General features: G+C 34.9%; 1 protein-coding gene across 2 annotated transcripts in view; it reads left to right on the top strand.

Moving 5' to 3' along the window:
- The window catches only part of LOC132747353 (kinase suppressor of Ras 2-like), a 28,292-nt gene extending 3,720 nt beyond the window's left edge, over positions 1-24,572 (top strand). The window contains exons 2-12 of one of the 2 annotated variants that reach the window (XM_060736705.1): positions 981-1,121; positions 2,530-2,680; positions 3,406-3,649; positions 4,163-4,333; positions 7,143-7,342; positions 8,287-8,347; positions 12,260-12,343; positions 13,401-13,445; positions 15,619-15,713; positions 19,543-19,755; positions 22,049-24,572. In XM_060736705.1, coding sequence (XP_060592688.1) covers positions 981-1,121; positions 2,530-2,680; positions 3,406-3,649; positions 4,163-4,333; positions 7,143-7,342; positions 8,287-8,347; positions 12,260-12,343; positions 13,401-13,445; positions 15,619-15,713; positions 19,543-19,755; positions 22,049-22,128 — 1,485 coding nt within the window. In that variant the 3' untranslated portion in view covers positions 22,129-24,572. The remainder of the gene's footprint in view (positions 1-980; positions 1,122-2,529; positions 2,681-3,405; positions 3,650-4,162; positions 4,334-7,142; positions 7,343-8,286; positions 8,348-12,259; positions 12,344-13,400; positions 13,446-15,618; positions 15,714-19,542; positions 19,756-22,048) is intronic. The other variant, XM_060736706.1, reaches the window with a different exon arrangement.
- The last annotated feature ends 266 nt before the right edge of the window (positions 24,573-24,838 follow it).

The following is a 24,838-nucleotide window of genomic DNA, read 5'->3' as shown; positions in this document are numbered from 1 at the left end:
CATTATTTGTGTTTAATTTCAGGGGAAACTGGGTGTTATATGTCAGCAAAGAGATTATGATTTTTTTGTGTAAAATTTCAGGGGAAATGGTGTTATATGTCAGCAAACAGATTATCATCATTATTTGTGTATAATTTCAGGGGAAACTGGTGTTATATGTCAGCAAACAGAGTATCATCATTATTTATGTATAATTTCAGGGGAAACTGGGTGTTATATGTCACCAAATAGATTATCATCATTATTTGAGTATAATTTCAGGGGAAACTGGTGTTATATGTCAGCAAACAGATTATCATCATTATTTGAGTATAATTTCAGGGGAAACTGGTGTTATATGTCACCAAATAGATTATCATCATTATTTGAGTATAATTTCAGGGGAAACTGGTGTTATATGTCAGCAAACAGATTATCATTATTATTTGTGTATAATTTCAGGGGAAACTGGTGTTATATGTCAGCAAACAGGTTATTATCATTATTTATGTATAATTTCAGGTGAAACTGGTGTTATATGTCAGCAAACAGATTATCATTATTATTTGAGTATAATTTCAGGTGAAACTGGTGTTATATGTCAGTAAACAGGTAATCAGCATTATTTGAGTATAATTTAGGGGAAACTGGTGTTATATGTCAGCAAAGAGATCATCATCATTATTTATGTATAATTTCAGGGGAAACTGGTGTTATATGTCAGCAAACAGATTATCATCATTATATATGTATAATTTCAGGGGAAACTGGTGTTATATGTCAGCAAACAGATTATCATCATTATTTGTATATGATTTCAGGGGAAACTGGTGTTATATGTCAGCAAACAGATAATCATCTTTATTTGTGTATAATTTCAGGGGAAACTGGTGTTATATGTCAGCAAACAGATAATCATCATTATTTGTGTATAATTTCAGGGGAAACTGGTGTTATATGTCAGCAAATAGATTATTATCATTATTTATGTATAATTTCAGGGGAAACTGGTGTTATATGTCAGCAAACAGATTATCATCAAGAGCAAGATAACCTCTGATGCCTTACATGATGAACTAGTTGACTACCCTAATACACAACAATGGCTCTCATGTGTTGGTCTGCCAGAAAATACTATCAAGGTAATTTTACTGTGTATTTCTAGTGTGTTTTTATACCTGTTTGGAAACAGGATAAGGTTCACCTAATTTAAAATTTCTTTAGTCATGAAATTAAGTTAGTAAGAAAACCAAAAAGCTGGTGACAAATTGCCAAATTATGAACTTGCTAAGTTGTCAGAAATTTGGGGGAAAATGCATTAGGAACACATTTGTAAAAGTAGAGCTGTCATCGATATCGACAATATCGATGTATCGTTGATATTTTTTTGTCGATCAATAATCGATACACATTTAAAAAAATCGATACTTTTGACTTATAAATTAAATGTCTAGAAATTATACAATTCACCCAAAATATATGCAGAAACAATTATTTATATCTAATGTTATGCTTTTGTTATATAGTGGAATTATTTCATAGCAATGGTGATAAAAAATATTGTCTGGAAAAAATCATGCAGTGGACAAGACACTGTACAGAACATGTTTTTGACTGAAATCATTGAAACAGGTATGAAAGTGAATGACAGACAAGTGAGTATAGGATATTATCAATATATCGGTGTATCGTTGATTTTAGTCACTTGATATCGATATATCGTTGATATGCTTTGCACTGAATCAATGACAGCTCTATGTAAAAGTGACCATGAAATTTGTAAAGAAGGGAAAAGACACTCTTTGATTGTCTTGAATTTCTAAGAAATATCCTTATAAGATTAAGTGATTTGGAAGTTTATGTGTACAAGCAATAATAAATGTTTCCAATGGCAAAATCACTTATCAGTCACTTTTGTGGTTTCTAATATCACTGGGGAGTGGGGATGTAAGGTAACACTACAGCAAATAAATGAGCCGCGTCATGACAAAACCAACATAATGGGTTTGCGACCAGCATGGATCCAGACCAGCCTGCGCATCCGCGCAGTCTGATCAGGATCCATGCTGTTCGCTATCAGTTTCTCTACTTGTAATAGAGTTGGTAAGCGAACAGCATGGATCCTGATCAGATTTCGCGGTCTTGATCCATGCTGGTCGCAAACCCATTATGTTGGTTTTGTCGTGACGCGGCTCAAATAAGGGATCCATCTAACTGTAAACACAACAAAAGAGAATCTGTAATTTTGTCTCCTGTAACGAGGCCATCAACATGGCAAATAAATCCAGGCATTGAAAAAATATTTTCAGAGTCTCTCGTCCTGCGGGATTAGTAGCCTCTAAATCCAATGTGCAGGCAACATTTTTCTACTTGTCCTGGATCAAGTTCTCTTAAATTCTACTTATAATTACGAGCGGACGAGTGGAATTTTCGATCTCTAAAATCGAATGTTTATGGTTGCACTTATTTGCAGTGAATAGTAAGTACAGTTTTTGATTTCCTTTGATGGAAATTCGTTATAATTGCTCATATTGTTTTTAAAATTTTCAGGGTTTGATGAAAGAAGAGGAAAATCTGAGTCTGTATTCATTATTAGAACTATCAGAGACTGACATAAAAACCAAACTTCTGAAGCATAATGCCAGTGCAGAGGATGCTAGACGGTTAAACCTGTCTCTACGTAACCTTAATATAGCCACACGTAAGTATTATATTACAATGATAGTTTTTTTACATCAGTGTTTGGACATGAATAGCATCAAGAGAGGCTGTCCTTAACTGTGTTTTATGATTTGAAAACAGGTCGTTGAAAGCAAAAAAGTGGATTATGATTTGATATGTAGCAATTAATTTCTGTATTTTTTATATTATTATTAGCATTTTATTTTTAGCTTGTTCATTCGGAAGAAAAAGTTAAGCTATTTTCATTGCTTAAACAATTTTTTTAAGGTAGCGGTATGAAACTTGGAATACTTATATTTTAAGGATTTATGTCCCTTTTTAACACACGAGGATTAACACTGCATGCGTTGCTTTTTTAATAGGGATGTCAAGAAGTAACTGTTGATTGAGTACTTTATTGAATGTCCGTGTTTGATACTCAAGTATTCAGTAGAAAAAATGAATCGCATCATTTGCTACTTGTTAATAAATTGTAGTAGTTGTTCTAACAGCCCCTTATGCCATTAACTTGATTTAATTAAAGATTAGTAGAGTACATAATAATATGAGCCGTGTCGTGACAAAACCAACATAATGGGTTTGCGACCAGCATGGATCAAGACCAGCCTGCGCATACCTGCAGTCTGATCAGGATCCATGCTGTTCGCTATCAGTTTCTCTACTTGCAAAAGAGTTGGTAAGCGAACAGCATGGATCCTGATATTATATATGTACATGTAGTAGTAATGGCTCAATTTGTTACAGAGCGTGAGTCGTCGGGTAGTAACAGTACCTCGGGTGACAGTGATGTCGATCTGCACTGGACGAACCCAGAGTCCACATCGTCCTATGATTACCTAGCACGTAGAAGTCCACGACCTTCGACATCATCGCTGTCATCGTCAGATAATTCTACGACAATGAGTGCACCTGCTCAGACACACAGTACTCCTCCGTCACCAGTGCCTCATGCACATAATGCACACAATGAGAGACTACGATCAGTAGGGTAAATATTATATCCTCATTCTACTTCCTGGTTCAATAATAAGTACGATGGGATTTGTACAATGCTAAGTGTTGTTGTGTCTTAGCTTGGACTTTGTTTATTTATTCTTATGATTGTAATGTAGTAATTTGTTTAGATGTTAGTATGGGAATCGCTAGATAAAATAAAATAGCACCTGTTAGTGGTTATAATGCACAAAAAAGAAAACTTTCACTAATACTATAGTAATGGTTTCCATTTAATGTTGTATTTGAGAGTTAACAATGTAATATTGAGTAAAAATTTTAAAATAGGTATTTAAATTTTATAATCATGTTTGTTAGCAAGTTAAAGTCATAATGACCAGTCCATTTTGTAAATAGATGCTGTGGTTAGTAAGAATTATATAAAAAGAGTAGCTTTTGAAAAAGTTTTTACCATTTAAAAATGATTTGTTTTCTAAAATGTAAAGTAAAAATTTGTATGATATTAGATTAATCAGTTAATCACATAATGATGTCTTTTTTTTAAAAGGTATACTCCCCCACCGACACCGCCTTCAGTACGCACACCAAAGACGAGGTATCCAATTACCCCACCACCTCATAAGAAGATGCTGTTATTCCCGGAGTATCCTACAATCAGCAGGAGTAAGTCACAGGAGTCACAGTTAGCACATAAAGTACAGGATATAGACCCTGTCAGGTATACCCCAATTATTATATCTCTTTTTGTGGTGGATTTCTATTATTAAAGGAACTCCACTGAAGTCAAGTATTAAATCTCCTTTTAAGATTTATGTTTTGTTTGATGATGGTGTGTACCAAATACTTGTGTGCAAAATTTCAGATCATTTTCACTCCTTTTTTAATTGTGAGAAATGACCCAAAAATTAAAAGTGTTGCCAGCGCTTTTCACTTGAATCGAAATAAGAATGGCATAAAAATATGATTTTCAATTTATTTCTGAGTATATTTTTTTTAATATTTCTGAATTATCTTCTGCATATTTGTCTGTTTTAGCGCCCAGTTGATCTATGTAAGAAATTCAAATTTTATGTTTTTAGGCTTTTGGACCTCAGTGGAGTTCCTTTCAAGGATGTCCACAGAGATCCAAAAATCTAAAACACAGAACTTGAAATTTTGACAAAAATCAAATGGGGCACTAAAAACAGAAAAATATGCAAAGATGAAAAGAAATATGCTCTGAATTAAATCTGTTTTTGTGCAATTTTTAAATGCATATACATATGTAAACCCTTTTCATTTTTGGCCGGGTTGCACTGGTGCAAATCCGGGTTATAGTATGGTGAATGTTGGGCGGCGGGCGGGCGGGCGTCCGGGCGGCGGGCAGGCGGGGAAAAAAACTTTCGTAACAGTTTTCTCAGCAACTACTTATCACAGCCACTTGATATTTGGCATACAGCATTGACATATGGTCCCATACTGTGGGATTTGATTTCAGGTCTGTCGCTCATCCATTTCCTGTTTATCCACTTAGTTATATTAGTTAGATTTTTCGACATTAATGGTCGATCAATGCTAGGAAATTTTCGTAACAGTTTTCTCAGCAACTACTTATCACAGTCTCTTGATATTTGGCATACAGCATTGACACATTGTCCCATACTGTGGGATTTGATTTCAGGTCTGTCGCTCATCCACTTCCTGTTTATCCACTTAGTTAAATTAGTTAGATTTTTCGACATTAATGGTCAATGGTAGGAAATTTTCGTAACAGTTTTCTCAGCAACTACTTATCACAGCCTCTTTATATTTGGCATACAGCATTGACACATGGTCCCATACTGTGGGATTTGATTTCAGGTCTGTCGCTCATCCACTTCCTGTTTATCCACTTAGTTAAATTAGTTAGATTTTTCGACATTAATGGTCGATCAATGCTAGGAAATTTTCGTAACAGTTTTCTCAGCAACTACTTATCACAGCCTCTTGATATTTGGCATACAGCATTGACACATTGTCCCATACTGTGGGATTTGATTTCAGGTCTGTCGCTCATCCATTTCCTGTTTATCCACTTAGTAAAATTAGTTAGATTTTTCGACATAATTATCAATGGTAGGAAATTTTTGTAACATTTTTCTCAGCAACTACTTATTACAGTCTCTTGATATTTGGCATACAGCATTGACACATTGTCCCATACCGTGGGATTTGATTTCAGGTCTGTCGCTCATCCACTTCCTGTTTATCCACTTAGTAAAATTAGTTAGATTTTTTGACATTAATGGTCAATGGTAGGAAATTTTCGTAACAGTTTTCTCAGCAACTACTTATCACAGCCTCTTGATATTTGGCATACAGCATTGACACATGGTCCCATACTGTGGGATTTGATTTCAGGTCTGTCGCTCATCCACTTCCTGTTTATCCACTTAGTTAAATTAGTTAGATTTTTTGACATTAATAGTCAATGGTAGGAAATTTTCGTAACAGTTTTCTCAGCAACTACTTATCACAGCCTCTTGATATTTGGCATACAGCATTGACACATGGTCCCATACTGTGGGATTTGATTTCAGGTCTGTCGCTCATCCACTTCCTGTTTATCCACTTAGTTAAATTAGTTAGATTTTTCGACATTAATAGTCAATGGTAGAAAATTTTCGTAACAGTTTTCTCAGCAACTACTTATCACAGTCTCTTGATATTTGGCATACAGCATTGACACATTGTCCCATACCGTGGGATTTGATTTCAGGTCTGTAGCTCATCCACTTCCTGTTTATCCACTTAGTTAAATTAGTTAGATTTTTTTACATTAATTGTCAATGGTAGGAAATTTTCGTAACAGTTTTCTCAGCAACTACTTATCACAGCCTCTTGATATTTGGCATGCAGCATTGACACATGGTCCCATACTGTGGGATTTGATTTCAAGTCTGCAGCTCATCCACTTCCTGTTCACATTAATGGTCAATGGTAGGAAATTTTCGTAACATTTTTCTCAGAAACTACTAATCACAGCCTTGTGATATTTGGCATACAGCATTGACACATTGTCCCATACTGTGGGATTCGATTTTAGGTGTGTAGCTAATCCACTTCCTGTTTACCTACTGAATTAAATTTTCGACATTAATGGGTCAATGGAAAATTTTTTTCGTAACATTACAGCCTCATGATATTTTGTATACATATGCAACCCGGCCTTTTCTGTCTTTGACCCATTTTTGGTCATTTGCACAGTGAAAATAATTATTCAGGAAAATGCAAGTTATTGGTCAAACCTAAAAAAATAATAATTCAAGCATAAAATGGGATGTGGTGAGTAAGTTTAAATTAATTGTTCTGGTAACATCAAAGTCCACTGAAGTCCCTTTAAGCTTAGTTACTAATTAGTATCAGTACAATACATTCTAGAGAATAAAGAAGTTTATAAGTTCTGGAAAATGTGAATTGAAGCTATATTTCACTGGTTTATGACAAGTTTAGCTAGTAAATCATTTACAGAAAATAGTAATGTCATTGTTGTATATTTTATTTTATAGGTCCGGTAAGAAGAAACACATTAAGGAGCTAAATTTAGGCAGTAATACTTACGTGAATATAGGTGGCAGTCATGACATACTGGCGATTAGACGACCGTCTAACGAGCATGAAACTGGTAGAAGTAGTCGTGGACCGGCCTCACCGGTAGTCAACTCACCAATCCATTCCCCACCTTATGTACAAGGCCAGTTAGCAGATGGTATGTTATTGATATTTTATGGTCAAAAACTTTTGGGGAAAGCTGAGAATCTAAGCTTGTGTAAATTGGTATAAGATGGAGTATTATAGACTAGAGAAAATACAATGATGAGCAACAAAATTTCATTTGTTTCATTTGCTAACTTCCGTGACCTGGTCACGCGTGATAATCACATTGGATATATTTACCATAAGCTGGTTTAGTTACCCCCCTTTCCTTTTGTAACTTGTTTATAAATGTTATTGTTAACGGCTCAAAATTTTGTCATTAAATTGAGACTTATTCATGAGTAGAAGTCCCGATGTGTCAAAATTTTTACACAAGTCCGTTTAACTTTGACTTACCAAAGTTCTACTGTGGTTAGTTTTCTGTCACTCAACCCATTATGATAATGAAACTGAGTCCTTCTCGAGTCACAGCTATGTTTACCTGATCGATGCATGTCCAACTTGGTAAAGGAAGTGAACTCTGAAGTATTAGATTATATATATGATTTGGTTTATACAGAATTTATTTTAGTTCGATTGTGTAGAAAGCTATAAGCTTATAGACACACTTTCGAATCCATTCCTGGAACCAACCAGTACTGAGCAATGAGTGTAAAGTTTCTTGCTCAAGGAAACAACGACTTGACCCTGACGGGGTTTGAACCCATGCGGCTAGCGATCATGAGTTTACTAGTCCGACGCGTTAACCACACGGCCATGCCGCCACACAAATATATATATGATTTATAAAACCTCACTACAACTTCTCACTATGAGACAAAAAGAAAAGTGTTTAAAATAAGCTAGACATTTGCTTTCCTTGAAGATTTTGAATTTTAAGTTTGCAGCAAACACAAAAATTTCTATTGAATATATTGTACCCTTTTGATAATTTTATTGCTATAGAATGTTGTTTGTATTTTGAAGTTTATGATGTACTTTTTGTGTGTTATACAGGATCATTAATGGTGCCAAGTATGATTGGTCCTCATGTGATGAAACATCAAATTAACCACAAGTAAGTTACTAATAGTTGTTATAAATGGCCTCGTTAATCTTGAGTGCATTTTTTTAACCATTTAATTTTTAGCAAAATCAGGCTTTCAAGTACTTCTTTTTGCCACTATTTTGTTAGCTTCAAAATTTTTGTTTTAACAATGCTCTAATTGCTCTACTGTGTGATGTCCAGGGAGCATCAGATTTGAAATCCAGGGGTCTCAAATTTGATCCTTATGCGAGGTGAAGTTTCTCTGTGACACGTAATCTCCAACATTGAGTCAAAAAGTAGTTTGTCTCTTGCCATTGACTCAGACATTATGCAGGATTAGCAACCTGTCACTTGTAGAGAAATTGGTAATCAATGGTTAGTTACCAAGGAAAGCCAGTTTGGTGATTCAACCACTAAGAGGTGACAAAAATGTGTGAAAATTGACGTAAAAACCAACCATAAAAAGAAACGATGATGTTTCGTTTATGATTTTTTGCAAAATATTTAATTTAAAAACTTTAGCCTCAGGGTGTCCGTTTGACCCTTGAAATGACTCTTTGACCCTTCAAATTGCCAAAATGCCTGATTTGACTCTCAGGATTTTAACTGGAGGGTCAAATTTTGTTAAAATCATGGGGATTTGGCCTTTGAGCCAGTAAAACTTAGTCAAAATGACCCTCAGGATTTCATGGCTAGTGAACACCCTGAGCCTTATTCTTTCAATAGATGTCAGTGTGCATTACAGGCACTTTATTGAGTGCAAACTATATTATTGGCATAGTTTAGTAAGAGCCTAAAATGCTTCCAAAAAAAAAACAACAAGAATTTTTAGGTAATACACCAAAGTGTGCTATTATGTATCTTGAATAAATGAGCCTCGTCATGACAAAACCAACATAATGCGTTTGCGACCAGCATGGATCCAGACCAGCCTGCGCATCCGTGCAGTCTGATCAGGATCCATGCTGTTTGCTATCAGTTTCTTTACTTGTTACAGGGTCTGTAAGCGAACAGCATGGATCCTGATCAGACTGCCCGGATGCGCAGTCTGGTCTGGATCCATGCTGGTCGCAAAGCCATTATGTTGGTTTTGTCGTGACAGGGCTAAAATACAAAATCTTGTGAGAACAAACCCCAATTTGCAAATTGATTTGTTTTGTAGATTACTTAAAAAACGACGGTTCAAAGGTAAAAGGTAATAACTGTCATTTTCTAGATTTCGAGAAAAAACGCAAAAAAGACATTGGAAGTTTGTCTTTTACAGATTTGCTGCATGGCAATGACTCAAAGTATGATTCGTACTCCTTCGGTATTGTCCCAGAGGCAACAAGTGACATAAAATCAGCCTTTTTATATGCCCGTTTGAAAAACGGGACGTATTATGGGAACGCCCCTGGCGGGCGGTCGGGCGGGCGGACGGCGTCCAATTTTGTCCGGAGCATATCTCCTACATGTATGGAGGGATTTTAATGAAACTTCATAAAAATGTTCACCACTATGAGGAGCAGTGTCGCGCACATGAACCAGGTCTCTAGGTCAAAGGTCAAGGTCACACTTAGAGCTCATTAAAAAATGCTTGTCCGGAGCAAAACTTCCACATGTATGGAGGGATTTCAATATTACTTGGCACAAATGTTCACCATTGTGAGGCGGAGTGTCGCGCGCAAGATTCAGGTCCTTGCGGCCAAGGTCAAGGTCACACATAGAGGTCAAAGTTCAGATAAAAATATGAAGATTTGTATATGGACCATTTAGTCATCATTTATTGAGGGATTGTAACACAAATGGTCATTATCAAGACTATGGCTGTGATACATATAATTTAGGTCAATATATACAAGGTCAAGGTCACTAAAGATGATGAAATATCCAGATTTGTCCGGAGCATATCTCCTACACGCATGGAGGGATTTTAATGAAATTTCATAGAAATGTTCACCATTATGAGAAGCCATGTCACGTAATGAACTAGGTCAAAGGTCAAGGTCACACTTAGAGCTCATTGAAAAACGCTTGTCCGGAGCAAAACTTCCACATGCATAGAGGGATTTCAATATAACTTGGCACAAATGTTCACCATTGTGAGGCGGAGTGTCGCGCACAAAATTCAGGTCCCTGCAGCCAAGGTCAAGGTCACACATAGAGGTCAAAGTTTAGATAAAAATATGAAGATGTGTATAGGGACCATTTAGTCATCATTTATTGATGGATTGTAGCACAAATGGTAACTATCATGACTACAGGTGTGACACATTTAATTTAGGTTAATATTTGCAAGGTCAAGGTCACTGGAGATGATTAAATATCCAGATGTTGTCCGGAGCATATTTTCTACATGCATGGAGGAATTTTAATGTTACTTTATAGAATTGTTCACCACCATGAGACGTAGTGCCCTGCACATGAACCAAGTCTCTAGGTCAAAGGTGAAGGTCACAGTTAGAGCTCATAGAAAAACGCTTGTCTGGAGCAAAACTTCTACATGCATAGAGGGATTTCAATATAATTTGGCACAAATGTTCATCATTGTGAGGCTGAGTGCCGTGCATAAAATTCAGGTCCCTGCGACCAAGGTCAAGGTCACACATCCTGTGCATATCTTCCCTACTGATTTGTTTTAAGGTTCATTTAACAACACAGTGCCAAGAATAAAAACTTGCTTGCTAGATAACACTTATCCATAATGCCCACATCTCCATCTAAAGCTTTCGTAAACGGGCGTATTTTGTGACTATGGCACCCTTGTTTACAGCAGATATTGGAAGCTTCTCTGTGGAGTCTTAAGAGACTTTTCTTTGCTTCTGCATTTCTTCTGCATTAATCTAACATCAAAACCATAGTTCACAAAAATACTGTATTCTTTGTCTTTACGAACTTAAATCCATTTTATATTAAGCCAATTAACACGTTCTCCATCAACATCGAAGATGGAACATGTACTTTTGTGAGGCATTTTGCATGCTCGATAGATGCATGTATGGAATTACATTCCATTTCTGAATGGCCACTTCGAGAAATCTGTGGTTTATACACTTGATGTGAGGAATATGTTGGACACAGTGAACAACAAAGTGATTGCGATTCTGTCCCCCACATGTATCACTATATAATGTTACTTCTTCAATACAAGATGTCTTACATACAACAGAAGTTACATACAAGTACACATAAGTTCCTACTATGCACGAGCCTCGTTTCCCCTGTGTCTCATCCCACAGATAACAAGTCCCGTTACCATTTCCCAGTTCATAGAAAGACAAATTGTAACCACACAGTTTTCTTTTGTAATAAAGTTCACCAATTAAACTGCATAATGTTGTCAATACAGCCTGGAGATCAAATGCCGACACAAAAAACTTTGGATCTTTCTTTGCGCGTTCTTTATCGGCTGATTTTGGCATTCTAGCATTGCTTTTTCTTTCTTGGTGTGCCTGATATTTTGCTTTTGTTGCCTCATCTAGTCTATCTTATATTCTCAAAGTGGCATACAGATTGCAGATTGGGCATTGATCTTTCTTAGGATGAAAGAAAGACAAGTTATATTCTGTACAGAAAATGTACACACCTTCTATTTTGTCCTTTGCATTTTTCTACATAGAGTGAGTACATTCGTCTTATACTTAAATCTTGAATTAGATACTTCCTGTCAGAGTTTTTTTGTGTGTAGTGTGATTCAACAGTTGAAAAGCTTTCGATGTATTTCTTAACAAATGATCTGTGATATTTCCTTTTACCCCTACATATTTTGTAGAAAAGAAGTTATTACAAAAAACTTTTTAATATTTTGCCCTTATAAGGATTGAATATTTCAATAATATTTTCGTCAGACATAGGGGACAATACGTACATTATAAAAACATAAAAAAGTCATTTTCGGCAAAAATGGCAGTTATTACCTTTTACCTTTGAACCCTCGATTATTATTGTGTGTGTCTATTTCAGATTAATTACCAAGTTATTGTTTGGTAGCACCTGTGATGTATGTGGTAAAACTATATTTAGAGGAAAACAATGTAAATATTGCAAGTAAGTATGCACATATTGTTTTACATTTGAGCCGCATCACGTCAAAACCAAGGTAATGTGTTTGCGACCAGCATGGATCCAGACCAGCCTGTGCATCGGTGCAGTCTGATCAGGATCCATGCTGTTTGCTATCAGTTTCTCTACTTGTAATAGGGTTTGTAAGCGAACAGCATGGATCCTGATCAGACTGCGCGGATGCGCAGGCTGGTCTGGATCCATGCTGGTCGCAAACGCATTATGTTTGTTTTGTCGTGACGCGGCTCATTTTATAAATCATAACCACAGTATATAAACAAAATCACTGTACCCTGTCTTGTGAGCCTATATAAATTCAATGTGTACCCTGTCTTGCGAGTAAAAGCACACATTACTTCCGATCAAGGTACCTGTCTTGGGAGTGTGTATATTTTAACTTGCACCTTACTTGCTATAACAGGAAGTAGACTTGTTTATATACTGTGATAACATTTGACCGTATTATGTATTACTATTTTAAAGTGGTGAATAATAAATCACTGTCACAAAAGATTGAAATTCACCATGTGTATTGTTAAGGGATCAGGGATGTTGAGGTTTTGGTTTGCTGCTTCTTCATTTTGGGAAATTGCAGTTTTTTTCTTTATCAAAAAGCATAATTTGATTGAGTTGCATTTTCAAGATACTGTAATTGTCCTTTATGTCTTTAAGCACAATATTGTCAGCCCTATCTTCTTGCTTTATGTGACTGTGTTAGAGTAAAAATTAAGATAAGATTCATCCCAAATTTTGAGCTTAAAGAAAAGACTGGAATATCCTGGTAATCCTTCGTCTTTATTTTGTGCATATGTTGTTGGCTTCTGGTGAGAAATTTAATCGATAAAGCTGAACCTGAACTGAGTTTTAAAGTTTTAATGATATTTAAATTGTTATGGTTGCATTTGTTTCTGAAATTTTTAGTTTAGAATAAGAAGGGATGAATTTCCTTAATAAATCATGGTCTTATAGTGATGTGGATTGGTAGGAATTGTCAATATTTCGTAAGGCATGTTATTAAATGAAGAAAAACACATTGTTTTAGAAAACTACAAAAAGAGTTTAGAAAACTACAAAAAGACCTTTTAAGGTAAGTAGGTCAGCAGCATCTAAATTGAATCTTCTACATGATTTATGCTGTATGAATGTCCCAGTCTTGTCTACTATTTTCCTCAAACAATTGGCAATGCTTGACTCGGCTAAAATTGCTAACTAATAGCAGTTACATCAATGATTCTTCCAGGCTAATAAATTTAAAATTAAGATTTTTCAAATGAAAAACTCCGGTAATGACTTTTGTGAATGTCTGTGCATGAGCAAATGGGGCCAGTTGGGGTAAACAATGTCTTCCGTGCACAACTCATGGATTTCAACAAAACTTTCGTCACAGAATGAACTTCTGCTAATGTCTTAGCGCATGTTGTCGGGGGAGTTTGTGAATTGATATTTCTTGGCAGAATTATGTCCGTTTTTTACTTCATTATCTGTATTACATGTTTTGTGACAATTTTCAGTCACTTGTAAATGAATTTTATAACTACATTGAATAAGTCTATTGTTACTGACAACTTGAAACGTAATGAACAATTCAGTTGACCATGTCAACATGGTATGAAATTAATATTTAATTCATGTTAGATTTTTAATATTGAACAATTCTTATCAATCATAACTTAAAGCTACATGCCTCCAGACGAGTCAAAATAGTTCAATAAAATCAAACTTGAGAAAAATGTTCTAAAATTTTAGGAAATGTAAAAAAAAATTCAAGATTCAAGGAATGTTTTACATATTCCCTGTGATTAATGACTGATTTTTCAGTATTTACAACTATATTTCTACTGCGTTACTAACGCAGTAAGGGCTATTTATGCATATTTTGACCACTTTTTGGTAATTAACGTGGGTTGTAAGTGCCATTGAAAATGTGTAAATTGCTTCCTTTTGGTTACTTCATAATATTAATCATTCGGATACATTTTCAAATTTTTCATGAAAATTAGCATGAATCTGGCGTGCTGCTTTAAAGTGTACAAGCCCCTCTTATAGTCCTCAAGTTTTAAAGGAAAAACATAATTCTAAAACATAAGCAAGCAATTACACATTTATCAGTTCAATAGTTATTGGCTAATTGTATATAAATTATATTAAGATGCCAAAATCAATTACTGAAATTACTTCTGATTCTAGACTGATTCACTACCTTGAATACTTTCTGTCCCCAATGTCATACACTCGCAGCAACTGTCCTTACAACTCTTGCATGTTTCACTACAGTGATAGTGCATTTGGACACAAAGTCTCATTTAGTGGTCTCAGAATGTTACAAACTGATCTGCAACTTATTTCAACTTCATCATCTGTATTAAGACTACTCTTGTCTTAGGAATGTATTAGAGCTTCTCAATGAGCTTTTTGAGAATCTGAATAAGTTCAAAATTTGGGTTTTTTTAGTTTCTAAATGTGTATTTCAGAATGAGGTCTTATAAGCATTTCAATATGAGCTCTAAATGATTTTTTCAAAATGATCTCTACAACAGCATTTTAGAATGAGCTCTAAATAAAGTTACACAGGGTGCAAGACAGATTTTTGTAGCACCAGTGTAAACAGTAGATAATCCTGTCTTATATGCTAGAAATAAAGAAGTTCCACTGTGAACCTTACATTCTTTAATAGATCAGGTGAAGAACTTAAAATGGAAAATCTACAACGGATAATAAAGAAATTTACTCAGAATTAAATTGAATAATGATTTTTATGCGATTTTAGTGTTGCAATATTTTTCATTTTTGTGTTATTTAGCAAAATAAAAATTATCATTCTTGAAAAAAAGAGAAGTGTTAGGGAATGATCTTAAAATTTGCACACAAGTTATTGGTCCAGACTGACATCAAATCTGTGGAAAAAAATGTCCAGTGGCAGTCCCATAATGTAAAAAAGAGACCTCAGTGGAGTCCCTATAATAATGATTTTTTGTATATAACTGGTGTACTAAGTGCTACACAGAAAACCTGTGGCTTTTGTGACTCAAGCATTGTCAGATACCCACTGCCTAACCATTAACATAACATGTTATGTTATGTAACATGTTAAGCGGCCATGGGTATCTGACGATGTGACTCAAGTGATAAGGCTTTCTTGATTAGTGATAAACTTTTATGCAAATTTTTCATGAACTATTGTATAAGATTGATAAATTTAAGAAAATTTGTTTTTATTTTACCTGTAGATTTAAGTTAATGTACTTTTATTTTACTTGTAGATTTAAGTGTCATAAAGATTGTGTACATAGAGAAGCTCCAAGCTGCGGTCTTTCAGAAGAAATGGTCAACTTGGCCAATAAAACATACTTTGAAGGTAAGTACTTTATTGACTTTTATAACTGACTTCATGCTAGTTGTGAAAAATGTCTTGCCGATACCTCAAGGATAAAAGAGGGCTCATTTTTTCACTCTGACCTTATTCTATATAGTGTTAGTTGCTTGCCTTTAGTAATATGATATTGAAATACTTTCAATAAAGAATGAAAAATTGAAAATTCTGACACTTATTTAAAGGCACATAAAACCTCAGAAATGTTAAGATTTTCTTTCTGAATGAAGGGCTCACATGCGTTATGTTATGTTATAAAAATGGATAAAAAAAATGTGAGAAGCTTTTCACCTGAAGAAGAAGAAAAAAGCTGAATGAGAAATAATTTGTCATAAAAGTAGCAAAATGTAAACTCAGAGGTGTTTTGACTTTTATACCAAATACTAAAATCACTGTAACACAAAAAAGGTGACTCAGTATATGGTCAATGAGTAACTTTTTTGAATCTGTAACAGGATACCAAAGATAGTATGATTAAAAAGCAAGCATTTTAGGCCTTGTGAGTGTTTAAAGCAGGTAAAGTTCATTACACAGATGATATATCAGAGTAAAGGTAGTTGAAGAATTTAGGTAAAGGTTAATCCTTTGAATCTGGCTGTTCTTGTTGTCTTACTGAATACTGAAACTCTAAAACCAATTAAGGGGCATCTGTGGTCTAGTGGAATAGATCGCTGACTTTGGGTGCCGTTGCTTCAGGATATGATCGTGGCTGCATTATGTCAATCTTTGCTCACCCTTGTTGGTCTTTTATCATTGGCTTGTAACATCTTAAGGCCCAAGTCCTTGTAGCTTATGGTACAGAAAAAATTGTTTCTACGGCCTGAATTAATGCATGCATGCAGTCAATGCGAAAGTCAAAATTTTTTTCCAGCCACAAGAACTGGGATCCTTAGATTTATTTCCGGCCCTGATGATTTTTTTGCGGCCCGGACTCTGAAAGGTATTTTTTGTAGGGGTGGGGGAGGGATTATTGCCATAATTAACAAAAATATTCAGCAGATATGAATTATCAGACTCAACTATAAGATACTATGAAGAAAAAATACAGAAACATAATAAATATAACAGTTTTGCATATTTTAGGCCAAAAATTGTTTCAAACTGGCTGAAATTTTATTCGGACATGAGGACTGACTGTATCGAAATTTATCTCGGCCCTCCTGATTTTTAGTTGGCGAGGTCCGAGGACCGACAGACTTTCGCACAGACTGTGCATGGTCTCCATACTGTAACAGTAAAGCAGAAAAGTATATAACATTTACAGTGTCAGAACTACTTCCCAACAAAAATATTAACTTACATGTACATATTAACCATTCTATATCTGAAGAGGAACAAGTCCATCACACAATTACAGTAGGTTATAGGGTTTATGAAGATAAAATTTTAAACTATAAAGAGATTTCTTTGACTTGTACTTATAGTATTTGAAAATTTATTCAATTGAGTAATATTTTTTTATCGTATTATATGTGATTTAAATTACAAATAATGGGAAAAAATGTGGTTTAGTTTTGACTTGTGAATTTAATTATGACTTTGATTTTAATTTAATTGCCTAACTATTAAATGCTTACATTTAAGTGCCTAACTTTTTAAGTAAAATTATGTAGTTAAGAGTTAAGCAACATAGGTTTATATTCTAGGATGGAAATATGTTTGGTTTTTTTTTTCCTCAATAATAAGATTTTTATTTTATAGTATACCCTGAGAACCGGCCTTCTCATTCCTTTTTGAATCAATTAACCACCATGTTAAAGAAGCCAAAAAGGCGTAAGCTTTAAAGCACAGTGTGAGCAGTTTGTCTAGATATTGCTTGTGTGTGTTTTTAGCTCACCTGAGCTTGCTCAGGGTGAGCTTTTAGGATCGGTGAATGTCCGTCGTACGTCAGCCGTCGTACGTCCACAATTGCTTGTGAACACTCTAGCGGTCGCATTTTTGCCTCAATCATCATCAAACTTGGTCAGGATGCTTATCTAGTTGAAAGCTCGGATGAGTTTGAACATGGCTCATCTCGGATGAAAAACTAGGTCACAAGAGCTAAAAATAGAAAAACCTTGTGAACACTCTAGAGGTCACATTTTTGAACCAATCATCATCAAACTTGGTCAGAATGCTTGTCTAGTCAATTGCTTGGATGAGTTCGAACATGGGTCATCTCTGATGAAAAACTAGGTCACAGGAGCTAAAAATAGAAAAACCTTGTGAACACTCTAGTGGTCACATTTTTGACCCAATCATCATCAAACTTTGTCAGGATGCTTGTTTAGATAATAGTTCGGATGAGTTCGAATATGGGTCATCTCGGATGAAAAACTAGGTCACCGGAGCTATAAATAGAAAAACCTTGTTAACACTCTAGCGGTCACATTTTTGCATCAATCATCATCAAACTTGGTCAGGATGCTTATCTAGTTGATAGCTCGGATGAGTTCGAACATGGGTCATCTCGGATGAAAAAGTATGTCATAGGAGCTAAAAATAGAAAAACCTTGTTAACACTCTAGCAGTCACATTTTTGCATCAATCATCATCAAACTTGGTCAAGATGCTTGTCTAGGTGATAGCTCGGATGAGTTCGAACATGGGTCATGTCGGATGAAAAAGTAGGTCACCAGAGCTAAAAATAGAAAAACCTTGTTAACACTCTAGCGGTCATTTTTGCATCAGTCATCATCAAACTTTGTCAAGATGTTTGTCAGGGGATAGCTCGGATGAGTTTGAACATGGGTCATCTCGGATGAATAAGTAGGTCACAGGAGCTAAAAATAGAAAAACTTTGTTAACACTCTAGTGGTCACAATTTTGACTCAATTGTCATTAAACTTGGTCAGGAAACTTGTCTAGGTCATTGCTGGAAATAAATCGAACATGGGACATCTCGGATGAAAAACTAGGTCACAGGAGCTAAAAATAGAAAAATCTTGTTAACACTCTAGTGGCTACTGTTGTGATCCAAATATTCTGTTAATTGGTCTGAAAGTTTGTTTTGATGATTTCTAAGTCAAGATCGAACATGGGTCATCTTGGATGAAAAACTAGGTCACACCGCCCAAATATGAAAAACCTTGTTAACATTCTAGTGGTCACATTTTCGACTCAATTATCATCAAACTTGGTCAGGATGCTTGTCTAGGTAATTGCTTGGATGAGTTCGAAATCGCATGTGAAACTAGGTCACCGGAGCTAAAAATAGAAAAATCTTGTTAACACTCTAGTTGCTACTGTTTTGATCCAAGTATCCTGGAAATTGATCTGAAAGTTTGTTTTGATGATTTCTAGGTCAAGTTTGAATATGTGTCACCTGGGTAAAAAACTAGGTCGCACTGCTCAAATATGGATAATCCTTGTTAACACTGTAGTGGTCCCATTTTTGACTCACTTGTCATGAGACTTGGTCAGAATGCTTGTCTAGGTAATTGTTTGGATGAGTTTGATAAGTCAGGTGAGCGATCTAGGGCCATCATGGCCCTCTTGTTTGTACAACCTGTTGTGTGCTGGTGTGGGATTATTATGGTGAAAGTTGCATCATAGCTTATAGGTAAATCATAAGTACTATGCCTTATTATAAATAAACATTTTACATCAGATTTTATAAGCTTTTTTTTCATATACGTTGTAATGATATTTAGTACTCTTTATGTATATGTGTGTGTGTGTTTGTACTATTGCTTGTTGTAGGGATTCAGACAAGTTTTTCAAAAACATTGGAATCCAAGAATTATATTTAATAAGTTAAGCTAATATTAGCATTCATTTTCATATATGATATACTTGAAGGTTAATTACACATGTGTATATTTCTGTTTTAAAGGTGCCTCAAATCCGAGAAGAACGCCCGAGTTACCACATCACGGAAAGCATGTGTTGCCAGCATTTCCAGTGCCGGACTCGAGCTCCGCTTCGTCATCCAACTCATCAACACATTCCTCACCGATCCCACACGGCATGTCGTCGGGAACGTACACCTCACCTTCACCATATCCCTCACCTCATGTACACAATATACACTCATTCCAATTTCCAGGTAACTGACATCTGACTTTACTTTTATACCAGTTTGTTTTGTTCATATTTTACTTGTTAAGTGTAGTTTTGCTTTCTGTCTGAAATAATTTTCTTTGTTTGTATTTTACTTAGAAAACTTAATTTTGCTCCAATTCTGAAACATATTTCTTTAAGATCTTGACATGAGTTTCAATATAGTTGGTAATAGTTTACTTCTTTGATGTTGTTGATTTTGTTATAATTATACCCCCACCACAAAATGTGGGGGGGGGCTATAATGGATTCGCTTTGTCGCGTCGGTCGGTCGGTCGGTCCGTCCGTCCGTCTCCATTTTCGTGTCCGCTCTATAACTCCTATACCACTTGAAGGATTTTCTTCAAACTTGGCTCAAATGTTCACTTCAGCAAGGGGATGTGCAGAACCCATGTTGCCCATGTGTCAGCTCAAGGTCAAGGTCACAATTGAAGGTCAAATATCAAACACAATCATATATTAGACAGTATGTTGTGTCCGCTCTGTAGATCCTACAATAATTGAAAGATTTTCTTCAAACTTGGCTAAAATGTTCACCTCAACAAGGGAATGTGCAGAACTCATGTTGCCCATGTGTCATTTTAAGGTCAAGGTCACAATTGAAGGTCAAATATCAAACAATCAAATATTACACAATATGTCGTGTCCGCTCTGTAAGTCCTACACTAATTGAAAGATTTTCTTCAAACTTGGCTCAAATGTTCATTTCAACAATGGGATGTGCAGAACCCATGTTGCCCATGTGTCAGCTCAAGGTCAAGGTCACAATTGAAGGTCAAATATCAAACAATCAAATATTACACAGTATGTCGTGTCTGCTCTGTAAGTCCTACACTTATTGAAAGATTTTCTTCAAACTTGGCTCAAATGTTCACCTCAACAAGGTTATGTGCAGAACCTATGTCACTCTTTTGCCGGCTTAAGGTCAAGGTCACACTTGAAGGTAAAAAATTGACTTAGAAAATGTTCTTTAATTTTAACATATATCTGAATATTTCTGAATCTAGAAAAGGTATTTGCTTGAAACTTAAAATATAAATGAAGTGTCACAATTGGTCAAGTTTCATAACTCTGTATTGCATTTTAACAAAGTTATGCCCCTTTTTATTCTTCAAATTTACATACAATCACATATTAGACAATATGTTGTGTCCGCTCTATAAATCCTTTACTAATGGAAGAATTTTCTTCAAACTTTTTTCAAATGTTCACCTAAACAAGGTTATGTGCAGAATCCATGTCACCTTTGTGCAGGCTAAAGGTCAAGGTCAGACTTGAAGGTCAAAAATTGACTTAGAAAATGTTCTTAGATTAAAACATGTTCTTGAAATTATTTCGGAAACTAGCATAGGTATTTGCTTGAAACTTAAAAGATATATGAGGTGTCACAATTACGATATGCAGGTCAAGTTTCATAACTCTGTATTGCATTTTGACAAAGTTATCCCCCTTTTTAAGTCTTTAAATTTACATACAATCAATACTAGACAGTATGTTGTGTCCGCTCTATAAATTCTATACTAATGGAAGGATTTTCTTCAAACTTTACTCAAATGTTTCTCTCCAATTGGGCGATGTGCAGAACCCATCATACCCTTGTGCCAGCTGAAGGTCAAGGCCACACTTGAAGGTCAAAATTGACTTATAAAAGTTTAGTATATTGGGAAAATGAAAGGTTATTTGTAACTGTTTCGAACATGATTTGATAATAGATATTTTTACTATTACCTGTACAATTAGTCTTTTTTTCACCAGAGATAATTTCTTTTTATGTATTTGTGCCACTTAAGTTATTCCCTTAACCACCTTTCCAAGTTGTCTTCTGTCAAGGACATTGGTGGGGGTATGAATCGCATTCAGCGATAGTTCTAGTTTAGAATTGAGTATTTTTGCATCCACAAAAGGTTTGGTCATAAAAAACTTAAGATGTCTCAGGTTGACTCTTTTAAAATTATGTTCCTTGAAATTTTATTTTAAAAAATGCCAGCATAAAGTCAACAGTTGTCTAACAGTTCTTAACTTCTTACGTTAAACTTGCTTTTTCATATAGCCAATTCATATATTGGCCAGCGTTTAGTGTGTAGATATTGTGATAGGACACTGCTGGGTTTGAGAGTGATAAGGTCAAAGTAACTAAGACTTAAAGAGATTGAAAAAAAAAACAACCAAAAAGAAAAAAAAAGATCTAAATTGTTTCTTAATCATTTAAAATTTGTAAGACAATTGTGACATTTTCTCATAAAGTGTTGTATTGAAAGTTATTTTTGTTATCCTCGCAGATACGTTATTATCCGAGAGTAATACAGATGTAACACAAACAGAGCCAGTCTTCTCTACGGACTGGGATAAGGATGTGTAAGTTTATTATCTTTACTTTATCAAGTTTAGGACATGTTAGAATTGTGGACAAAGATGTGTATATTTATTTCACTTTCTTTGTTACTAAATTTAGACATCTTTTAAATTTGGAATTTTAAATCATTTCTTTTCATTATGAAGTTGAGAAATAAATGTTGTCCAGAATTTAACAAATGTTGGCTTTTCCAAACTTATTCCCAGGTATAAACAAACTCTTACCCTTATAACTTCACAGAGCACTACCGTTGAACCTGTTTCACTAATTTTTTGAAGCTTTAATTGTAAATGTTTGTTTGTTTACCTGGATAAGCTTGGAAAAACCCAAACTATTTTTGTATACATTGCTTGCAATGTATACAGAGTTATAGCTGTATTTCAGATTTAGTACACCTAACCTGTTTTGCTGAACAACATCCACCTTTGGATGAAACCTCGATAAAAGTAGATCCTCATTTTGCAGGATTGTCACATTAAGATCACTTTTTATTAATATACTGTTTGCATAGTGGTCAATAAGCTTTGAAAGTTCAAAACTATGCACTTTCAGTTCAAATAAACATTTTCTAAACATGAAAGCCAAAAATATGAAAATTTCTATTGTATTCATAAAAGCATTGTGTAAACCTACGCTTCAAACTTCGTATTCACGCATGCGCGTGCAAGAATGAATGAATTACGACAGACTCTGTATAAAAATATGTCCAACATCCAAAATTAATATTAAATCAAACAAGTAAACCTTATTTACTTTTAAATATAGACTTGCATACTTTTTCTATTTCAAAATGTTTTAGAAAACGAGCATATACAGATATATATGTTTTATTTAGTGTTATGTAACATTGTAAGCGTCTGTATGAATGGATTAAAGTTTACGTTCTGAAAACGTATTGTCATATAATTGCAAATAATAGAACCCTATCAACGTGGTGGCATCGGAAGAGTATGCAATTATTTGTTTCACACCTGCAGTGTAAAGTATTTCTGCCGCTTTAGTGAAATATATCGTCCAAAAGCCATTTTCGGGAAGGGGAAGATTCGTACTCAATATTATTCGAACTAAGGATTTGTACTCAATATTATTCGAATTTAGCCTTCGTAATCAGTATTATTCAAACTGACAATCATGGCAGATATGTTTAGACCCCCTGGACATTTAGATGTTGAAAATGGTAACATATCACATAACTTTATCAAATGGAAGCGCCAATGGAAATTTACTTTGCCAGTGTTGACTGTGGAAATGCTGAGAAAGATGAAAAGATACAAGTAAATATCCTATTACACTGTGCTGGACCCAAAGTTATCAATTTACACGGGCAAATGCAGAACATAAACTGAAAGTGAAAAAATTATTTGACAAAATAGAAAGCTATTGCAATCCTAGAAAAAAATGAAGTGCTAGAATCACACAGATTTTGGGTAACAAATCCAGATGAATATTCATCATTTGACAGTTTTCTTACAGAGTTTTGAAAGAATGTTGAGTCCAGAAATATATTTTGAAATATGTTATTTACAATCAAATCACTCAGTCAGGCTGAGCCACCCTTAACATTTTTAGTCCCTTACCGGTTTACCGGAGGGGACTTTAGGTTTACCCTCCGTCCGTCTGTCCGTCCGTCCGTCAGTCCGTCCGTCCACAAAACTGGATCCCGCGATAACGCAAAAAGTACTGAAAATATTTTAATGAAACTTGATATATGGATAGATGGCAGTATGGAGATTATGCACGTTTTTTTCTTTTCTTCCTATGTTGAAAATTCTGGTTGCTATGGCAACAAATTGACTGAAAATATGACAAATTTTACACATAACCTGGATCCCGCGATAACGCAAAAAGTACTGAAAATATTTTTATGAAACTTGATATATGGATAGATGGCAGTATGGAGATTATGCAAGTCTTTTTCTTTTCTTCCTATGTTGAAAATTCTGGTTGCTATGGCAACAAATAGACTGAAAATATGGCAAATTTTACACATAACCTGGATCCAGTGATAACACAAAAAGTACTGAAAATATGTTTATGAAACTTGACATATGCAGTGATTTTTTTACAAACTCATCAGTGTGGGTCCTAGGACTCGCTGGGTTATAATTCTATGAGTCTCAAAATTTAGCAGAAAAATCCAAGTTACAAGGCTTAATATTGCTTTAGTGATATGAAAGGTATATTAACAATGGAATGAAGAAAAAATGAATTTGATTTCTACATTAATTACAATGCTTCTGATACTGAAACTATTCAAAACTGTCAAATAGTTTAAATAAGTTTATTTCCATTAGTTTTAGATTAATCAAAAGTTATTACCAAATTCCTGTAAGACAGGACTCCCAACTCAGAAAAAGTATGCATCCAAAAGATGCACATTTTTTGAAACTTTGCATCCACAGCAAATTCAATGAGTCCTGGACTCAGGATGCAGAGGTAAAAAAATCACTGCATATGGGTAGATGGCAGTATGTAAATTATGCACATCTTTTTCTTATCTTCCTATTTTGAAAATTCTGGTTGCTATGGCAACAAATAGACTGAATTTCAAGATTTCTGATTCTAGTTTTTAAGTTTTTTCACTATAAGTTCTTTATTTTTTAAGGTATTTTCTTCAAACTTTAAATATAAGTTGCTTGTCATCAACCACATCATATGTGACAAGGTTTACAACTCTAACACAAAATTTATCAGAATTACCTCCCTTGAACTTAAA

The sequence above is a fragment of the Ruditapes philippinarum genome, unplaced genomic scaffold (assembly GCF_026571515.1).
Source record: "Ruditapes philippinarum isolate M1 unplaced genomic scaffold, ASM2657151v2 ctg8700_1_1_1_1, whole genome shotgun sequence".
NCBI classification, from domain to species: domain Eukaryota; kingdom Metazoa; phylum Mollusca; class Bivalvia; order Venerida; family Veneridae; genus Ruditapes; species Ruditapes philippinarum.
This window is presented reverse-complemented; position numbering and strand designations above follow the sequence as displayed.